Below are 21,599 nucleotides of genomic sequence, written 5' to 3'. Positions count from 1 at the left end.
TATGAAAACTACATTTGTATGAGTCATGTTTTTAACTTTCTGAAAATTAGACTGAGGAGTAGCTAATAGTTCTGTAGGGGCTATTACATGCCATGTCCTGAACTTCACAATTATGAATTCAACTTATCTTTACAACACTCTAATAAGATAGAACATAAAAATATCTACATTTTAGAGACACAAGGGGATTAATTAATTAGCACCAAGGTAACACAGATATTAAACAACAGTCAAGATTTCAATAGATGCCATCTACTCCACACAACTGCCTCATCCACTCTGCTTTAGGACATAAACTAAAACTGTAATAAACTAAAAAGAAAATGGAAATCAGAAGATGGTCAAAAGAGAAAGAAAATATAAATATTGAGGCAATGGGGGATATTCTAAGTCTAAATCTTTAATGCCTAAAGATGTTCTAACTACATGGCCTCATCTGAGTATCAGAAACAACCAAAGTTTCAGAACAGGATAAAATTAATAACCAGGAACACAGAGCTTATCTTTGCCAAGTCTGTGTGCTGTGCTGCACTCAGGCGCTCAGTTGTGTCCGACTCTTTGCAACCCCATGGACTGTAGCCCACCAGGCTTCTCTGTTCATGAGGACTCTCCAGGCAGGAATACTGGAGTGGGCTGCCATGCCCTCCTCCAGGGGGGCTCGGGCCCAGGTCTCCCACATTGCAGGTGGATTCTTCACCATCTGAGCCATGAAGGAAGCCCTTTCCACGTCTATATTCTTGCATAATTCACTTGTCTGAGAAGACTTGCCCAGCTGAAATTGTAAGTCCTCTAGTCTAGCAACGAGTGCTGATGCTCTCTGTGGTCATTTCTAATAAGGACTAAGTAGCCACAAACTTAATGATAATGTGAGTTTTCATGTCAGACAAACCTGGGTTCCAGTACTGACTCTGCCAGGTCATGGGTGGCCCCAGTTTTCCCACTGTTGAAACCGGGACGAGAGGAGCACAGCATTTCTTCGGGAATTTGGGGTGACTAGGGCTTCCCAGGCGGCTCAGACGGTAACGCATCGGTCTGCGGTGTGGGAGATCCGGGTTTAAACCCTGGGTTGGTTATGGTTGGTTATGGTTATGGTTATGGTTATGGTTATGGTTGGTTTAAACCCCTGGAGGTTATGGCTACCCAGTCCAGTACTCTTGCCTGGGAAATGCCATGGACAGAGGAGCCTGGCAGGGCTGCAGTCCATGGGGGCGCGAAGAGTCAGACACGACTGAGTGACTAACTCTCTTGGGATGACTAAAGGGTAACATCTTTAAAGGTCATAGTAGAACAGCAGGAATGTAACAAAGAAATGGCAAATAGCAAATACTATTAGATATACTAAAACCTATTACTACTCCTGTTTACTAAGCACTGATCACACTCCTTGCGCTGTAACAAAAGAGGCTAAGTGACTAATTCAATTTCATCATGCTAGACTTAGAATTGGCATTTAAAGCAGTTTGATTCTAAAGCTGATCAACCCAATGACTGTGCTATGAAGTTTTTTATAATGCAATAAGTTATATACATTACAAATCAGCCCTTTAAAAATATGGTTTATTATAATTAAATTTCCAAGATAAAGGTCTACCAATGGTTCAGTGAAATACGATTTGGACCCTATTAGGGTTATTTGTACCCAGGACCCAGCAAGAGATTCAACACACCAAGGGCTTCTTTTCCAATGACCTGGGCACCATCGTGCACATTCTTCTAAAGGAAATTAGGAAATCTAATGGTTTTTATACTTTGAAAATGCATGTTGTGCAATGAGAGCACAAACTTTAACCTGAGTGTTAAGTTTAGCCACACAAATGCTTAGAATAAAGACGGGAAAGAAATCTGGCAATCAGAACAGCATTTTCTACAGAGGTAATGAAGCAGCTGAATCCACATAATACCAGATTACTGTATTCTGACCTAGTGCCAGAATAGACAGGAATTAAAGGAGAGATTCTCCAGGAGAAAATGACTGTCTCAGAATGGGAGCCCTGAAATCTGTGGCAGGAGTGATACCAGCTGAAGGCCCCAAGGAGAATCAGTCACTCACTTACTCACTCAGCACGCTGACTGCTACGGGCTCTGCGCCATCCCACAGGGAGACACAGAGAAGGAGCCAGCCTGTCTCAGAGAGCTCACCGCACCCAGACAATCCCCTTCAGAACTACACTCTGAAGGCTTAACCACCAAAGGGAGGGAAGGCTTCTTCCAGGTCCCTCGGAGTCCCCTGAAGAAGGGCCAGCCAGGCCCCATCCCTGACCCAGGAGGCTTCCTGAAATTCTTCCAGCTCAAGGAGGGTGTCCTTTTCACACAGCTCCAGCTTTCTCCCAACCAAAGGTTGGGGCTTTGAAAGTCCCCTGTGCTCTCACGGGGACAGGTGTGGGCACACGGGTTTACTCACAGGTAGAATACCTGCGCAAGAGGATGCCATGAGGTGCAAAAGGTTGGGGGGAGAAAAAAACCTGGGAGGAAATAGCCAGAACATAAACAGTGACTGTACTTCATTCCTCTCTGCTCTCTGATTGGCGAAATGCTACCTTACCTATCCAACCCTAGTTCATACCATATTTGCTTAGGAAGCACTTGCATATTTTTCAAGACTCATTTGTGAATGAAAACTTTTCTAAAGGCAGTAGCTCTTCTAGATAGAGTCTCAGCCCCAGGGAGAGTTGATCTCTTCCATTTGATGACTTCTAACTATTTACTGTTCATATTTCTATTAAAGCACTTTCATAGATATACTTCCCCCACTAGACTGTAATGTCTTTAAGAACAGGATGGATATTATTCATGATCCTGTCTGCAAATTAGAAATGTCTGCTGAGTGAATAAATGAATAAATGATAAAATGTGTTCTAAGCAGAAAATAGAGGTCTTGATAGTGAACTCCTCCAATACGGCCTATTTGCGGGACAGGCAAAGCCTGAAAACAGAGGCAAGGGGCAAACACATCACCAAAATCATGGACATATGTGGTATGATATCTGTGGAAATTATTGCTATACGTACAACATAGGCTTGTCACACAATGCCGGGGTAACTATATGAACTCGAGAGACAGAACTAACACGCACACACTTCTGTCCCCTTGTTTGTGCACTAAATTATGTGTCTATTATTTATTTTTCGGAAGCCTGAATGGGAAATGTGTTTTTAACAGATTTAATCAATACACCCACCTACATTAAAAAATAAATAAACCCACACAATAAATAAAAAGAAAAAGGCCAATCGATGGCCAACAGTGCTGCTCAACAGCCACTCCAGCAGAAAACTGTCTGAAAAGGTGCTTCACACACCACTGTCTGCACGATCCACAGCTGTTTGCTATCGATTTGTTGCAGGCAAAGCACATCTATTATCACATGCCAGTGTGAACCCACTATTTCTCCAAGTAGCCCTCAGTGTGCCTCAAGCAACGTCATACACGTGGCTCGCTGAAGGTGGGCTGAGAACCCCCAGGCATTCCTTTCTCTTCACCCCACAAAACCATTATAAACACTCAATTTGTAAATCCAAGAACTTGACGTGGGGACTCACATGACACAGATGGCCCCATGTTCACTTCGGGGCACAGAAGCAACGGCGAGATTCCAAAATCGCAGACAACTCAAAAGAGTTGTCATGAGCAGGCCTAAAAGTAACGATGGTGGTGAGGATAGATGTGAGGTGTTCAAAGTTGGTGTTTTTAAAAAGCCCTCCCCAGTGATCACTTTTTTGCACACGCGTGGGTATGCACGAGTGGGCTGGGTTTTGAGCGACACTGTGGTGTCGTGAAGGAGAGAGGAACCCAACAGCAGGTTGCCAGCGGAAGCGGCATTGCCACTCCATACGGGAAAGGGGTTCTGGGTTCTCTCGATGGTGCAAGGGCTGCAAGATACTAGAACTGCCCTGATTCTCAGCCCTGATTTAAAATACCAATAAGAACCCAATATCCAAAAGGAATCTCCTTATCAGGACCTGAAGAGATTCCCTACCTTTCGTTGTTCTTAAAATACAGCCCCTACAACATGTCATCAAGTTGGATGCAGGCGCTGCTCACTCTCGGGGCAATCAGCCCCCTCTGCTTTGAATTTTTTAGAACTGAAGACTTTCTTTGGAGCATGTTACTTGCGTGTCCTTCCAAAGATCTTACTGGGTCCTACAGGAACTCAAAATTGCTTCTGGAATGAGCATGCCTGCTGTAGTTTCAAAACAGCCCGAAACATCACCTAACAAAACTATGATTTTATCATTATGTGAAATGGTGGATGTCTTAAAACTAGATAAGACAATTAATAAATCGATTACACTTGAGTCTCCAATCAGACAATTTCTGTTTTCTACTCTGCGGAGTTGGTGATGGACAGGGAAGCCTGGCGTGCTACAGTCCATCGGGTCACAAAGAGTCAGACACGACTGAGTGAATGAACTGAACTGACCTGACCAGCTTCGGAGAACACATGCCATTCTTTGACAACCACTTAGATCAGTTCTACAGCTATCTTTATAAGGATGAACCAGAAATTTACCCCACGGCCTCCATCAATCCACACTGCTTTCACAAAGAATGACAGAATAAAGTTAAAACCATCCAGTCTTGGTCTATTGAAACTAAATGAGACACCGTTTTAAATGTAAATTCTACTCATGGAGGCCATTTCTATGTGGCAGCACCTTGAAACTGTCAAGCAAATGCCAAATTTAGCAAACAGGCAAGAAATAACAAAAGTTACAAGTGATAGAACCAATGCTAGAAGAAGTGAGTGAGATCTAAAATACAGACATTCCTTTAGAAACATGGAAGTCGTGCCCAGATATAATCAACTTTTCTACACATGATGAACTGAGCATCTTATTTTGGAAAATACCTCAGCCTAGCCATTTCCCTATTGAACAAGTTTCGGTTCTTGGATCTGCAATAACTAACTGAGATGTTTTCATTTCTATCTGCTATCCTGAGAAACCACTCATGGAAACTTATTCAAATATCTCCCCTGTGAAGTGAAAATATCTCCCTGCCATATTAATAAACAAGAATTATCACAGCGATCAGTGATTTCTGGCCTCCAAATGTGAATGAGGGCTCCCAAAGCTGCAGTCCAGCAGATGCTACCACCTCCCAATGGTGATTGATGAGGAACCAGGGGAATACAAGAAGCAAGGTGAACAAGGAAACAGGGTTGGCCCCGATAGCTGAGCTGCATATGAAAGGAATGAATTTAGTGAGCCCAGAGGCTTGCATGTTCCCATACAGAGAACGCTAAATTCCTTAACTTGATACCTGACCTTCGATGTTCAGACTGCCGGCTCCCTTTGTTGCAAACTTATACAACACCCCACTTCCCCTCCTGGTTCCTTGAACCAGTCTTCTCCGAGCTACTGAGATGCTGTCTGGTCCACTCTCCAAGAGGAAAACAGGCAAGAAGACTCTTCTAAGGCTTTGGGCTCAGAAGTCTTAAATTCCACTGCATTGTTTACAGGATAAAATTCAAAATACATTACCCTCAGCCTGGATGTCTTAGAAACATTTTTGAAGGATGAGGATCTATTGCCACAAAAGAAACACTGACCTTTCCCAGGACTGGTCCTGGTACTTCATGACACATTGACAAATTGCTCTGGTCAGATAATGCAACAGTCCTCATTCCAGACCGAGGTACAATCTGGTCTCGACAAAGGCAGAAACAATCATAGAAAACTGGAAAGGATCCTGGTTGATTTTTAGCAGCAAACCATGCCTGGCGCAGGTGGCAGAAAGGAATGTGTCAGTGAGAGAAAAATGCATACATACCTTCTGAAGACTGTGTCTATTCACCGCCGTTAGAGAACTTACCTTTCTGCCTTTCCTGTGTGCAGTCTCTTCCTGATCACATTCTACAGAAAGTGGCATGTATGTATGTGGGATATGGAATAAACTTGTGAGGATAAAGAAGCATTGTGCTACCACTTAGGAAAAATTGGAGGAAAAATGCAGACAAATTGGAGGAAAAAGAACATATAGCACAATTCCTCAGGGACCCTGGATGGGTCCATCACTACCTGTTTCGGAGTGGAACAGTATTTCCAAATCAAAACATGAGAACAGGACTTTCAATAATACCAAATAATTGGAGAGAGCCATCTAATGCCAAAACTTTCTGCAAAGAATGTTTTCTTTGAATTATAAATATAGAGACAAATGCTTACATCTAGATCAACAAGTTTCAAAGAATTTTCTTTCTACATATCCAGATTCCCCACTTATTTTTCCTTAGTGTATCTTAAGTGACTGACAGAATACACAAAGAAAAATGGCTACTAAAAAAATAAGGAAACCAGGATGAGAGATTACCACAGACTTGATAAAAGTTGAGGTGTAAGGAATCAAGGAAAATCAAATAAACACGCTAGAGATAGCACTGTAATTGGCACCCGCTCCCACCTGCACAAACTGTAATATAACTTTAGTATTTGTTCATATCACATTATGCATCTTTTTTATAAAACCAATTAATGGCACCTATGAGTTCAGATTATAAAAATAAACTCCTACCATGAAGGCTGCCTTTAGAAAATCAGGTCAGCAGGACCTACTAAATCAAAGCTTTTCAAAAAATTTCTTTGCAATAGGGATGCAGAAATATCCAGTGTTTGCTCATCAGTGGCCACGTTAGAAGGAAGTAGAGATACCTGTTATAGATTCCCACAGAACTTAAGTATTAATATTTCCACCACCAGTGCTAGAATTGCCTTTATGAAATCAGTCTTCTCCTAGAATGAAAACAGCTGATGCACCTGAAGCTTCACTCGTGGACAAAAATAACAACTGGCTGCCTTCCAATATGAAGCAAATACACAGATACATACATATAAACATACTGACAAAATAGAAATGTATATATAAACAGAATGACTATGTACATATAAACTAAATAGATATCAATACATTTATGCAGAAGGAATCTCTGCCTACATTAGAAAGACCCTTAGGAATGTGTTAAACATTTCCAGTTGGATAAAAATAATAAACTCTTAATGTCTTCTTCATTTGGAAGGTCTAAGAAATTCCCTAAACTCAGACTTTCTGAGAAAATAGCTGTATTCCTTAAATATCCTCTACATTATGTTACTGAGAGAGTTTCAAAACTGTTACCCAGATGATTTAATTAATGGAAAACTGAACTCCTTAGAACAAAAATATTGTCTTAATTGTTTTGTCAAAGGTAATCTAAAGAAAAATAGGGAGGACGTATGGATAAACATCTGGTATGGTTGAACAAGAAATGTCTCTTTGCTCTTCCACAAGAAAATTAGCTTTTTATTTTCCAAGTTTCTAGATGAGCAAACTGCTTATGAATTGTTCAGAAGTCCTTTTTTTACCTAATGTTCCTTAAGACTTCTCCAAACCTCTGAACTCTTTGAAAATATCCCAAGTATAAAAAGGCTGTACTCACGATCATTGCACTGGTTTCCAGAATAGGAGGTCATGGAACAGTCACAGGTGAAGCCTTCCCACTGCTGCATACAGACCCCCTGGTTGGCACATGAATCCTCCTGGCAGGTGGTGCTTGGTCCTAGTAATTCAGAAGAGCAGGAAAGAAGAAAAGAGGAGAGAGAGTTGTTCAAACTTATCAAATTCAAAGCCATCACCTGAATTTACTCAAACCCCAAAACATTCAAAGACACCACCGCCAAAAATATCAGTTCTATATCATGCAAGAAAAAAGTCACTGTGTATTTACAAAAGAGGACAGAAACACACACTTAGCACAAAGTATCAACAGGGACACACGGAAGGGAGAGGGCTGAACACGCTGTTCTCTTTCTGGCAGACTCTGCAAAAGAGCTTCGTCTCTACCATTCAACTAGAAAGATACCTCATTCGGAGCATGGTCTTTCTACACGGAGAATGCTAAAGCAGAAAGATGCACTCCCATGATTCTTGTGAATTAAGGCACGAAAGTTCTTCACAGTCTACCCCGTGACGCTCGGAAGATGTTTGATGAGAATGAAGAGGAGGAGGAGGATATCTCAGCCAACATACATCGATGTTTTGGGGGTGATACGCACTGGATAATAAGCACTTTGTCTACATTATCTCACAAAGCTTGCCAGTGACCCTCAAATATAAGTAATGGTGATCACCTCCATACCACAGATTTTAAAAGCTAAGCTCACAGAAGTAAAAGAGTTTAGCCAAGGTCACACATTTGATAATTAAAGGATCCTGATGTTCAATCTAGATAAATTAACTCTGAGACTAACTACCTCATAGGTTCTTAGAGCATAGATTCAGACCAGCCTCACCTAGGAAGCTGCTGGGCTGTGCGTATTCACTCGGTCGTGTCCGACTCTTTGCGACCCCATGGACTGTTTGGAGGAATGCAGATGACTGGGCCCCAGCCCTGATCTACTGAATTAGAAACAGTGTGGAGGAAGCAACCGAAAACTGTGTGCACAAGCTTCTAGGATTTGAGGGTGCAAAGCTCTTTAAGAGAAGGGAATGGCAACCCACTCCAGTATTATCGCCTGGAGAAGTCTATGGACAGAGGAGCCTGGTGGGCTACAGTCCATGGGGTTGCAAAGAGTTGGACACAACTGAGCAACTAACACTGCACTTGCTTGCTAGGATTTTACGATGGAAACTAAAGTTTGAGAACCAGCGCACTGCATCACAGTGCTGCTATAGGTTAATAGAAGAATGTGTACAGACTGTGTGTATCATCATAGGGTATACCTGAGGTATAGGAATAAAATATTAGAAATTGTGTTCATTTTAAGTATACTTATCATGAGGACAGTCTCAAAACTTTTCATAGATATGAGTGAGCAACAGAAAAAGGTTGGTAATCTCTGCCTTATAGATTGCCATTTCTCTCAGGTCATCCCAGGCCCTCTCTTTAATCATTCTCTCTCTTTCACTTCTATCTTCTGCCCTTACCTTGGGGTTACAGATGAACCTACACCTTTGGAATTATCTAAGCTAAGAGGAAGGTGGTTCAGATAGTAAAGAATCAGCCTGCCATGCAGGAGACCAGAGTTCGATCCCTGGGTCAGGAAGATCCCCTGGAGAAGGGCCTGGCAACCCACTCCAGTATTCTTCTTGGAGAATTCCATGGACAGAGGGGCCTGGTGGGCTACAGTGCGTGGAGTCACAAAGAGTCAGACATGACTGAGTGACAAACACTTCCACTGTCTTTCAACAGGAAATACCTTACTATTCAGGATATCCATGAGTTTTCCAGAAAGTCACGACAAGGGAGGTGAGCCCATTGACTCATCAAATGTATTAGTCAGGATCTGATGCAAAAATTCACTTGACCCAGTAAAAATATATCCACTGCAGTAAATGCATATTCAAAATTTCCTGGCACAGAATATTGAAATGTAAACATATCGGGTCCAAGGATGCATTTTCAAAAGAGATGCATGACTACAGAGGGTTTGTCTTCTGGGTGGCAAGACTTTTTGTATTTATCCATGAAGAATGGACGCAGTACAGACCATCACTCCTAACACAAAGCTATTAAGATATGACACAAGAAAGTTCAAGACAATTACTAGCACCAGGGGAGCAGCAAGGCTGCTGGGTTTCTGCAGCTCTTAAATGCCATGTGGTTCCCCCATGCGGAGATGAAAGGAGCTTCATGGTCATGTTCTCAGTGGGCCTTCAACTTGAGCATTGTGTAGGACAAGGCTCATTAACAATAGCAAATCAGGACGGCTTCTTTCAAAGGACAAAAGCTTCTGAGAAGTCCACAGGGCTCCCTGACCAAACAGCTCTCACCAGACAATGGGCTAGTAATTCAATTGTGCTCAAGAATCAGAAACACATGGAAAGCTTTCCCTTGAAAGACAGCAGACCAGCAAAAACTTTAGGAAAACAATAATCCTTTGCAGGTTCATTGAATCTAAAGACAAAAGTTTTCCCATGCCTCTCTCTTTTCCTTTAGCCAAATTTTAGCCATTTTCCAAGGACCAGCTAAAATGACTCTGGGATACTGAATATTCCCCAGTAACTTTAGACAACAATTCTCCCATTTCTTAGTGGCCACAGCACGTATCATGTACATCACTAACGTTTATATATGACAATATTTAACATTTTATTGCACATGGCACTGTACCCGCTTACAGTATCCTCTAATTCTTTCATATATTTTACTAGCTGTCCCCAAAAGATGGAATGCTACCTATAGTCAGAAAGCACGTTCTTTGCTTTTGGTTATGTCCTTGCTGCACCAAGTGTGGTGTGCCTGATGCAGAGAACATGTTTCAGTAAATGTGGAACTGATCTGATCCCTGGATTCACCACTATCTCATACTTTCAAAACTGGAGTATGGGGGAATGCAGCTCTGCAAAGGGATAAAACAGTCCCATTTGTCAAAGGTTGGTCAGGAATTCCATACAGAGGCAATCACAGGCCATTTCCAAATTACACAAGAATGTGCTCTGCATGCAAAGTGAAAGTCGCTTAGCTGCGTCTGACTCTTTGCAACCCCTTGGACTATAGTCCGTGGAATTCTCCAGGCTAGAATACTGGAGTGGGTAGCCTGTCCCTTCTCCAGGGGATTTTCCCAACCCAGGAATTGAACCAGGGTCTCCTGCATTGCAGGTGGATTCTTTACCAGCTGATGCATTAAGGGGTGAGTGCTATTCAGAATTGGATAATCCTCAAAGACTGACTGCATGGTAATCCTCTCAAGAATGAGGGAGGTTTCAGGGCTTCAGCAAGCACCAGAAGGATTGGCAATGACTTGTTCGCTTTCTTTCCAGGGTGAGATCCCAGGGCCCCTGCCTTCTCCTCCAGCGACGTTTGCTACTGTCCACCCGCACACACCAAGCTCTCCTCCTTCCGATTTCTCACCACAAATGATGCTCAGCGCGTAGATGCCTAGTCAGCTGTCCCTGCATCCCCTGGGGGCTTGTGAGAAATGTTTGTTTTTCAGACCCCACCTAGACCTACTGCCTGGAGGCAGGGCTCAGGAATCAGAGGCAGGACTAGTCCTCTGGGTCGTTTTCAGGCTGCTCAGTTTTAGGACCACACAGCAGTCCCCCAACCAAACCCCACCCCCCCACCCACCCCTTGCCCTGAACACTTCAAGACCACCCCTACCTTCAGGTCCTCAAACCACAGATTGAAATGTTCTTCCTACAGAATTTCAAATAACTGACTCATTTCATTCTTTAAGTTGCAGCTCAAAATGGGCTTTCTTCAGACTCTCCTATTTGAGGAAGTCCCCATCAGTATTTCATTTACTTTCCAGCCTGTTTCCCTCTTTATTTAACTCACAACAACAACATGGACTGTAATAAATTATTTAATAAGCTCTTTCCTGTCTATCTCATCCTAGTGGAATATGAGTCCCTTGAAGGCAGACACCTTGCTTGTCTTACCCACTTTTTATTTCTCTAAGTTCTGATAAAGTATTTGGCATAAAATAATAGCTCAAAAATATTACTGAATGAAAGAAAGAACAAGAGAATCAAAAAATAAAGGGTTAAAATTCTTTTGTGACTTAAAGCCATGTGGTTTTCCTAACTAATAATTTATCCACAGAACTTACCAATAACAACTCATATAAGTAATGTTCTACTTGGAACCAAACGTTTTGGGGGTAGTGGCAGTGGTGGTATTTAATTGACCACATTTCCTCCTCTAATTTAACTATTAGACTCATTCAATCTCACCAGATGTTGGGACAGACTCTTGGGTTGCCAGTGTCCAGGAAAAGTATGCAGTAACTGTGTTGAATGAGTGTGAGCTAAGACTAGACCGTACAATACTTTCTGAATAGCAACATAAGCTCCTTTTATTTCAAACTTGTTATGTACATCCCTTACTGAATAGACTATATCTTATAAGTGTATCTGTTTTCCATATTCTCACAGTGTCTTCCAAATTGAGCTACAGAAAGAGAGAGAAGAAAGAAAGACAGAAGGAAAGAAAGAAATGTTGGAGAAATGGATAAGAATGCTCTGGAAAAAAGGAAAAAACTTTAACAATGATTCCAATTGCACATCCACTGAAATAATTCAATCTTATGCAAATCAAAGGGTATAACAATAACCAAGTAAGGCAATTACCCAGCACTTACCATGTGCCAGACAATGTACTTAGCATGGTTCAGATATTTAGTCTTTGGAAACACATGATAAAGCAATTATAAGTATTAAAGAATCAGGAAAAAAAAAACAAAAACAACAACAGGAATGATCTTCTCATGGAAGACACCCAGAACTTCAAAAATAAAAGAATTTTTTGACACATAGGAAGGCAAGGATTTCAGAAAAGTGAATTAAATCACAGATCAGTTAAGTGTTTTTTGTTTTGCTTTTTGCTAGGTCCCACAGGAAATAAGTAGCAGGATGAGTTCTCAAACCTAGGTGTGCTAACACCACAACTGATCTCTACGGACATGAATAAACTTGTGTGTGTGTGTTGGGGGGGGCATGTTTGTTGCTATTAGATTAGCAAGAGTAACTTAAGGTATCTCTAACCTACAACCAGAGAAAGATAACTTTTTAAGTGTAAAAATGTGGCTGTTTTAACAACGAAAATTTTCAAATCCTATTTCAATTCAAAATTCAGTTAAAAATAAACAGGACAATCTAGCCTTGTCTAAGTATATGGATAAAAATCTGTATCAAATGCATATATTTAGAAATATAATAGATATTCCTAAAGACAATAATCCTATCTAAAACATTCTTCCAAATAAACCTAAAATTTAAGATACAGTAGGATAATATAAACCTTTGGAATTACACATTTAGAAAGTTTTTCAATTATTAACAATAACTTCAAATTGCACTAAGACTGCAGGGAACCCCTGCATAGGAATGGTGCATTTAATATGTAATCAATGCTCACTAAAATCATCACATATTCTTCTGAGAAAATATAGTGACTTTTCTTTGTGTAGTAGGGAAAGTGACAAGGCAACAGAATGCATGAAAAGACTAAAAAAGTTGTCAATGATGTTAGTAGGTACTTTGATTTTAACTCCCATCTCTGTTTTTAGTTTACTGAGAAGCATCACATTATGTCTTTGTTCTTCATTTTTTTCAGGTGATAACTCTGATGGCTGCCACAAATTTCTCATCATTCTGCTTGAATCTGGGATTTTCTTTTTAAGGACTGTTCCAGACAGTCATTTCACACCTATTATTGCTAAAATCTACCTCTGCCGTAAATGCAAACTGACTCAGTCAACTGCTCTTCACGGTCTAGAAAATCAAAAGTTGACAGGCTGCCTTTTATTACTTGCAGGTCCTTGAGACAGAAGTGCGGTTGGAAGCACAGGACACTTGTATCCGAGTGTATTTCTGCTATTGCCAAGGAGGACTTAACCAAACTTACACTTCAAGCATTCCAATTTAAAATGGGTAAATAACCAGCATTATGGTCTTGGCCATAATGGAAAGGTGGGCTTGGTGATGAGACATCTGGTCTGATTCCCAAAATCCATTTATTTCAAAGGGCTACGGCTGGTAGCCCACTAGTGGGCACCAGGAGCGGTTAGTTTAATATTCATCATCTGTAATCACACATCATAAGGCATCTGCATAGTGTGATTGGCATCTCAATGTGAAGCATCTCAAGAGTAGAACACTGTGCCAATCAAAGGATTTGCTGGCCCATATAAAGCACAGCTGCCACTGGAAGGAACCATAGGGAGCTGCCATGGGCGGCCTACAATGATATCCTCCACCTTCAATTTTATTTCCTACTTCTGTAAGTTCATAAACCTTTCCATTTTACAGTTTTTAATTTACATTGTTTCATAGAGGAAGGATGACTGAGCGGTAATTGAGTGGGAAGGAAAAAAAGAAAGAAAGAACAAAGAAAAGGAAGATGACACATAGATTGACTAACACAGGGATTCAAAGGCCACTTGAGATAAAGAATTCATGAGGGCATCTTGGTTTCAACCAATTGCATACTTGCGCATATGTGTGTATGTGTATGTGTGAAAGATTCTTACCAGCTTCCTGAGCAATCTATAGCCTCTGCTGCTGAAATAAAAGAACTAAAAGTGTCAAGGCTTCATGAGAGGTATTCTTGACATTCAGTTCAGTTCAGTCCACGAGTCTGTCCTACTCTTTGCAACCCTGTGGACTGCAGTAAGCCATGGCCTCCCAGTCCATCACCAAGTCCTGGAGCTTGCTCAGATTCATATCCATCAAGCCAGTGATGCCACCCAACCATCTCATCCTCTGTCATCCCCTTCTCCTCCTGCCTTCAATCTTTCCCAGCATCAGGGTCTTTTCAAATGAGTCAGTTCTTCGCATCAGGTGGCCAAAGTATTGGAGCTACAGCTTCAGCATCAGTCCTTCCAATGGATATTCAGGACTGATTTCCTTTAGGATTGACTGGTTTGATCTTCTTACATTCCAAGGGACTAAGAGTCTTCTCCCACACCAGAGTTCAAAAGCATCAATTCATTGGCCCTCAGCTTTCTCTATGGTCAAACTCTCACATCCATACATGACCACTGGAAAAATCATAGCTTTGACTAGACAGACCTTAGTCAGCGAAGTAATGTCTCTGCTTTTTAATATGCCATCTAGATTGGTCATAGCTTTTCTTCCAAGGAGCAAACGTCTTTGCATTTCATGGCTGCAGTCACCATCTGCAGTGATTTTGGAGTCCAAGAAAATAAAATCTGTCACTGTTTCCATTGTTACCACATCTATTTGCCATGAAGTGATGGGACCAGATGACATAATCTTTGTTTTTTGAATGTTGAGTTTAAAGCCAACTTTTTCACTCTCCTCTTCCACTTTAATCAAGAGGCTCTGTAGTTCCTCTTCACTTTCTGCCATATGAGTGGTGTCATCTGCATATCTGAGGTTACTGATACTTTACCCAGTGATTTTCATTACTGACTGTGCTTCATCCAGCCTGGCATTTTGCATGGTGTACTCTGCATATAAGTTAAATAGCAAGATGACACTATGCAGCCTTGATGTACTTCTTTCCCCTCTGGAACCAGTCAGTTGTTCCATGGCTGGTTCTAATTGTTGCTTCTTGACCTGCATACATATTTCAGGAGTCAGGTAAGGTGGTCTGGTATTCCCAGCTCCTTAAGAATTTCCCACACACAGACTTTAGCATAGTCAATGAAGCAGAAGTAGATGTTTTTCTGGCATTCTCTTCCTTTTTCTATGAACTAATGGATGTTGGCGGTTTGATTTCTGGTTCCTCTGCCTTTTCTAAATCCAGCTTGAATATCTGGAAGTTCCTGGTTCACGTACTGTTTCAACAGCCTAGTTTAGAGAATTTTGAGCATTACTATGCTAGCATGTGAAATGAATGTAATTGTGCAGTAGTTTGAACATTCTTTGGCATTGCCTTTCTTTGGGATTGGGATGAAAACTAAACTTTTCTGGTCCTGTGACCACTCCTGAGTTTTCCAAATTTGCTGGCATATGAGAGCTGCACTTTCACAGCATCATATTTTAGGATTTGAAATAGCTCAGCTGGAATTCCATCACCTCCACTAGCTTTGTTCATAGTGATGCTTCCTAAGGCCCACTTGACTTTGCATTCCAGGATGTCTGGCTCTAGGTAAGTGATCACACCATCTGGGCCATTAAGATTTTTTTTTCATAGTTCTTCTGTGCATTCTTGTCACCTCTCAATACCTTCTGCTTCTGTTAGGTCCATATCATTTCTGTCCTTTATTGAGCCCATCTTTGCATGAAATGTTCCCTTGGTATCTCTGATTTTCTTGAGGAGATCTCTAGTCTTTCCCATTCTATTGTTTTCCTCTATTTCTTTGCATTGATCACTTAGGAGGGCTTTCTTCTCTCTCCTTTCTATTTTTTGGAACTCTGCATTCAGATAGGTATACCTTTCCTTTTCTCCTTTGCCTTTCACTTCTTTTCTTTTCTCAGCTTTTTGTAAGGCCTTATCAGAAAATCAATTTGCCTTTTTGCATTTCTTTTTCTTGGGGATGGTTTTGATCACCACCTTCTGGGCAATAATGAACTTCTATTCATAGTTCATCAGGCACTCTGTCTATCAGATCTAGTCCCTTGAGTCTATTTGTCACTTCCACTGTATAATCATATGGGATTTGATTTAGATCATACCTGACCTAATGGTTTTCCCTAGTATTTTTCCCTACGTTCTTCAATTTAAGTCAGAATTTGGCAATTCATGATCTGAGACAGGTCAATTCCCGGTCTCGTTTTTGCTGACTGTATAGAGCTTCTCCATCTCTGGCTACAAAGAATATAATCAATCTGATTTTAGTATTGACCATCTGGTGATGTCTAAGTGTAGAGTCATCTCTTGTGTTGTTGGAAGAGGGTGATTTTATGACCAGTGTGGTCTCTTGAAAAAACTCTGGTAGTCTTTGCCCTGCTTTATTTTCTACTCTAAGGCCAAATTTGCCTGTTACTCCAGGTATCTCTTAACTTTTTACTCTTGCATCCCAGTCCTCTGTGATAAAAAGGACATCCTTTTTTGTGTTAGCTTTAGGTCTTGCAGGTCATCATAGAGCCATTCAACTTCCTCTTCTTTGGCATTAGTGGTTGGGGCATAGACTTGGATTACTGTGATATTGAATGTTTTGCCTTGGAAAAGAACAGAGATCATTCTGTCATTTTGAGACTGTACCCAAGTACTGCATTTCAGATTCTTTTGTTGACTATGAGGGCTACTCCATTTCTTCTAAGGAATCCTTGCCCACAGTAGTAGATATAACGGTCATCTGAATTAAATTTGCCCATTCTGGTCCATTTTAGTTCACTGATTCCTAAAATGTCGATGTTCACTCTTGCCATTTCCTGTTTGACCACTTCCAATTTACTATGATTCTTGGACCTAACATTCCAGATTCCTACGCAATATTGTTTTTTTACAGCACCAGACTTTACTTGCATCACCAGTCACATCCACCACTGGGCATTGTTTTTGCTTTGGCACAGCCTCTTCACTCTTTCTGAAGCTATTTCTCTACTCTTTTCCAGTAGCATACTGGGCACCTTGTGACCTGGAGAGTTCATCTTTCACTGTCATATCTTTTTGCCTTCTCATACTGTTCATGGGGTTCTCAAGGCAAGAATACTGAAATGGTTTTCCATTCCCCTCTCCAGTGGGCCACATTTTGCCAGGACCCTCCATCATGACATTAGGGATAAGGTTATCCTTACTGAGCTGCATGTCTGTCTAGGTCCCTGCAGCTAGGATGCTTCTGTAGCTCTCAAAGTACTTCTATGTTTACAATGTTGGGTCCTCTTAGCTTTTCCAAAGAGTCATTTACAGACAACATACCTTTCATCCCTTTTAATTGGCAGAAACTCAGCTCATTTCTATTTAATTTTAAAGTAAGAAAGCAATGATCCTTAAGTGTGCCAAGCATCCCTCTTCATAAAGAAAAAGCTGAGAGTGAATGCTCTGGTCCCATTTCACAGAAGATTAAGCAAAGCCAGAGAAGAGGGTCCTAAATGTTATAAAATTCCATTGCAGAAAGACCTAAGAGCAACTGTGTTCCCAAGATCTTCTCACATTTTTGTCCTGAAGGCTGGACCTATGTCTTAGCTTATGATCAGGAAGGTCCCCCATCAAGCATGCTCAGGACCTATGGCTCCTTCTCCTCGATCAAGGGTTCAAAACGGTCAGTTGGTTAGGACAATGAGTGAAAAACACTAAGGTAAAATCCAGCATTTGGGGGACACTGGGACAGTTTCAGTAGCACCCTTGTTCTCCTCAATAACTTCAGCCCTCTCATCACACACTGAACATAAATAAGCCAAGATGGACAGGGGAATTGGTGGAAACCAAGATGCCCTCATGAGTTCTTTATTTCCAATGGCCTTTGGTTCCTGCACTGTGAAATAGTCAATGACTAGAACTATAAGAAGAAAAAAAAAAAAGAAAACCCGATCTGTAACATTTCTGTAAGCCGATTTTTACAGCATAAACTACTTCCCCTACAGCCAATCTCAAGGTATTTATAATACGTCTTACATGCTATGGATCAATTGGCAAAATTCCTGAAAATTCCTGTGCTGATGTCAGCTCCAGCACACCACTTCCCTCAATGGCCAGTAAGCAACACAGAACAGTCACACTTGGTGAGTAAAGCGATTTACCCACAGGGCACTTGCAGACAACGGAGAGGTCAAGGGAATGGGGTGTGTGTAAAGATGAGGGGATGGCATCGTCATGAAACCAAGAATTCTTCCTCAACCCACCCGATTTTCAGAGGGTGTCTGGGTAATAAAGGTCAAATGATTAGATCAGATCACTCCTTCTTTTTAACAACCATGAACGGGTCCCCAAAAGTCAACGTTGACTCAGAAAATACTAACTGGGGCCTCATTTTTCTGCCTTTCCTCTTTTTCTCAGCACTGATGGAGTAACTTGTTGGAGTAGTAGAGGGTAGTTTTTAAAAAGAGAGAGAGAGAGAGAAGGGATTTCAAAGGTCAGGCTCAATGACAGAGAAGACTAGTTTAAATTGCTTTAATGAACACTGCACCAGTATCATCTGGAACTCAGTGACCTAGTATTGCCATGAAAACCAGCGACCATAAATTCAGCTGGAGGACCCTCTTGGATACTCTCTGGTCATCTCTGCACTGTTTCTGCCTTGGAAATATTCAAATCTGGACTCACACCCCATAGCACGGTATGGGAAAGGCGATAAGCTTTAAAATCCAGCTTTATGACTTAAGAGCAATGTGCAATTGAGCCAGCTACCTAAATTCTCTGAGCCCCAGTTTCCCCATTTGTATAAAGGAGATAGAAATTGCTTCTACCTCACATGGTGTAAGGATTGAATAAGACAACATATGCAAAGCCTATAAAGTCATCCTTGACCTGGGGATAAAAACATCTACTATGCAAGGTCATTATCATTATAGAAACACAGTATAGAAAGTCCTTAGCATGTGCCTGCACAGAGGAGACCCTCAATAAAGGGTATTATCAGTTCTGTTGGAAAAGAAAATCAAGCTCTCTCTACCCATTTTAGTTGGGTAAATCAGTCAGGAGTGCAGAAATGAGACACACTGAGTTAGCAAGCCATAGCTACAGTTCTTCTGTGAAAAACCTCTGTCATGCAATGTTGAGAGACAAGAGACAGAAACCACTGTGGGAAGTTCCACCTAATTCCTATCTTTCTCATTGTTGCCCATAATGCAAACCATTTTTGAGGACCTGATTTCTATTAAGTCAAATACTGTATCACATAAAATACAATAGAGAAAGTAATACAGCTCTTAGCTTTGAAGAAAATGAAGTGAAGAACTATATTCCGTACAGTAAGGAAAGATGGAAGATTAGCCACTAGAAGTATTTGGCTGATGTCAACTCTGAATGACCTGAAGGAAGGTTTAGGTTTTCAAGGTATCCAAACCAAAAACATTTATTGACTTAAGATACAGCAGCACTTGGAACCAAATCTGATCAATCCTTGGCCCCTCCCACCCACCTGCCCATCATCTGGGCAGAGGGATAATTACATTCCAAAAAGAAGCTATTCATCTCCAGAAACAGAAGTTGCCAAGAGGGCAATGTGATGGAAAGTGGGGAAAGGATATTCTGATTAATCACTTAACCCAATAAAGAGCTATTCCTGATGAGTATGACTCATCTGTCCCACTCCCAACAGACCAAACTTAATACTGCTTTTATAGTTGAGCAGCTTCTTTCTACGGATAAGCTTTTAGGAATCTTTTCTGCTCTAGGAATACCCCTCTCACAAATAAAAAGGAATCTGAAAATTACTCCTGAAAAGCTAATAGACATTGTTATTCTATTCAAAGGACCTTGAAGTTCCATGAGGCAGCACCTCCCAGGAGTCTCAAGGGAACTCTTACTCCCTCTTAAACTGGAGGGATGCAAAGTCTGACCTGAACCAGGGCCATCCATCAAGTTCCTCCTTGACACTTTTGGTCACGATATGTAAATGCATCTGCTGTGAAACACAGCAACACTTGGGGTAGGAAGGAAATACACAGGAGAGAAAGTTCATTTTCTTCATCATTCAGCAAAGGTTTCATCCCAGAAAGACACATACTTGTCTTCTTAGCCCACACAAGTACCAAGGGTCAGTTTCACAGCTCTTCCCTCTGTCTTGGAAGATGCTACTTCCCTTCGAACCACTCTCTGCTTCTACTTCCTGTCCTCCTCATCCATCTTGCACCTGGGTATGAGAGTGAACTTGAAAAGATGAAACTCTGACCCGAGTCTCTGTCCTCCTTAAAGCAACCCCAGAGTCAGGTCCAATCCCTTACACAAAAGTTCTGACGTCACCTGTCTCCATCCTACTGGGCCTGCTTCATCCACAGTCACATCCACACATGCCCATTATTTCAGCCAAATGGAGCTTCTGGTAGGTGCTCAAACTGGCCAGGCTCTTAAATGAGCTTCCACCTCTCTACCTAAAACATGTCCTCTTTCAGACTCAGTTCCAACTCTGCCTGAGCACCCATCGTGACCCCAGGCAGCATAGCAGCCCTTCTCCAAGACCACACAGCTGGCTTCATGCTCACTCTAGCACAGAGGTTTTCAATCTGTGGTGTAGCTATTGGCTGATCTCCTACAGATCTATTTCATGTCACTGGAGAAGAATGAATAAAATGAATGAATAAACAAACAAACAAACAAATATTATTAAAAAAACCACCCCAACAACACAAGGACAAGAGGATTCAAGCTGCTAATTTGTCCAAACTCATGCCACTTCCTAGATCCACCATTATATTTCCTTCTGAATATGATTTGCCTTTACTTTTTAGACTCATTTTTAACCTCCTTTCCTCGTCAAATGTCTTTACTGTCCTTCACAATTAGGGTAGTTAGTATTATCTGTGGCCACAGGCCGTAGCTGAAAAGGCGAGTATGAGTAATGGCCCATACCCCAATGTCAGGAAAACAGAAAGGACAGGTATTTGCATCATAAAAGGTCTTTTGCCATAATATCCAGAAAGAGTAAGATGACTCAAAATAATTACAAAGAATAATAGTCTCCTGCCACAGAGACTGGTGAGTCATCACAAGAATGGAAGAGAATTTGGTCAATGGAGTAGTAACATAAAAACCATACTGATGACTAGACTGCTTCTGTGGATGAGCAAATTAGGACACTCGAAACTATTATGTCCCCAAATACATATCTACACTTTGGTCAACAATTTATTGTACGGCATAGACATGAACTATGTTTCCTATAAACCATTTCTCCTTTGAATGGGAACTTTCAGATCGTTTTGCTACATATGAGTCCCCATGTAAATTTCTGGGAATTCAAAATCCACATAGTTCTTACCATGAAAAACCATAAAGTCTAGGGGTATATGCAGCTGTCTAGTTTTATCTAAAAATATCTGGTCACAAGAAGCTCTGACAACCTTGCATCGTCTTTCTTCTAGATCAAATCCTGCCCACTTTTATCTCCCTTTCATTTACAGAGTAACACGGAGTAGACCTAGTTGGAAAACTGAATAGAATGTCTAAAAACAACAGTCTTTCGTATTACTGAAAGGGTCATACATATATGAAATGGAAAGCTACTGTATAGCTACCTAGGACTTCAAAGTACTAACCCAGTGCGTGCTCTTTTCATCAATTTTATGACATATTAGCGTATTGGTGAATCTGCTGAGATGAAGAAGAAAG

At 41.2% G+C, this 21,599-nt stretch overlaps 1 protein-coding gene across 25 annotated transcripts in view; it reads right to left on the bottom strand.

The window, feature by feature from the left end:
- Positions 1-21,599, bottom strand: part of NRXN3 (neurexin 3) — a 1,774,064-nt gene that overhangs the window by 889,924 nt on the left and 862,541 nt on the right. For all 25 annotated transcript variants that reach the window (XM_070469697.1, XM_070469702.1, XM_070469686.1 and 22 more), the window contains one exon: positions 7,416-7,535. In XM_070469697.1, coding sequence (XP_070325798.1) covers positions 7,416-7,535 — 120 coding nt within the window. The remainder of the gene's footprint in view (positions 1-7,415; positions 7,536-21,599) is intronic.

This window comes from Odocoileus virginianus, chromosome 6 (genome assembly GCF_023699985.2).
Source record: "Odocoileus virginianus isolate 20LAN1187 ecotype Illinois chromosome 6, Ovbor_1.2, whole genome shotgun sequence".
Taxonomy (NCBI): domain Eukaryota; kingdom Metazoa; phylum Chordata; class Mammalia; order Artiodactyla; family Cervidae; genus Odocoileus; species Odocoileus virginianus.
The sequence above is the reverse complement of the archived record's forward strand: the minus strand, read 5'-3'. Positions and strand labels throughout refer to the sequence as shown.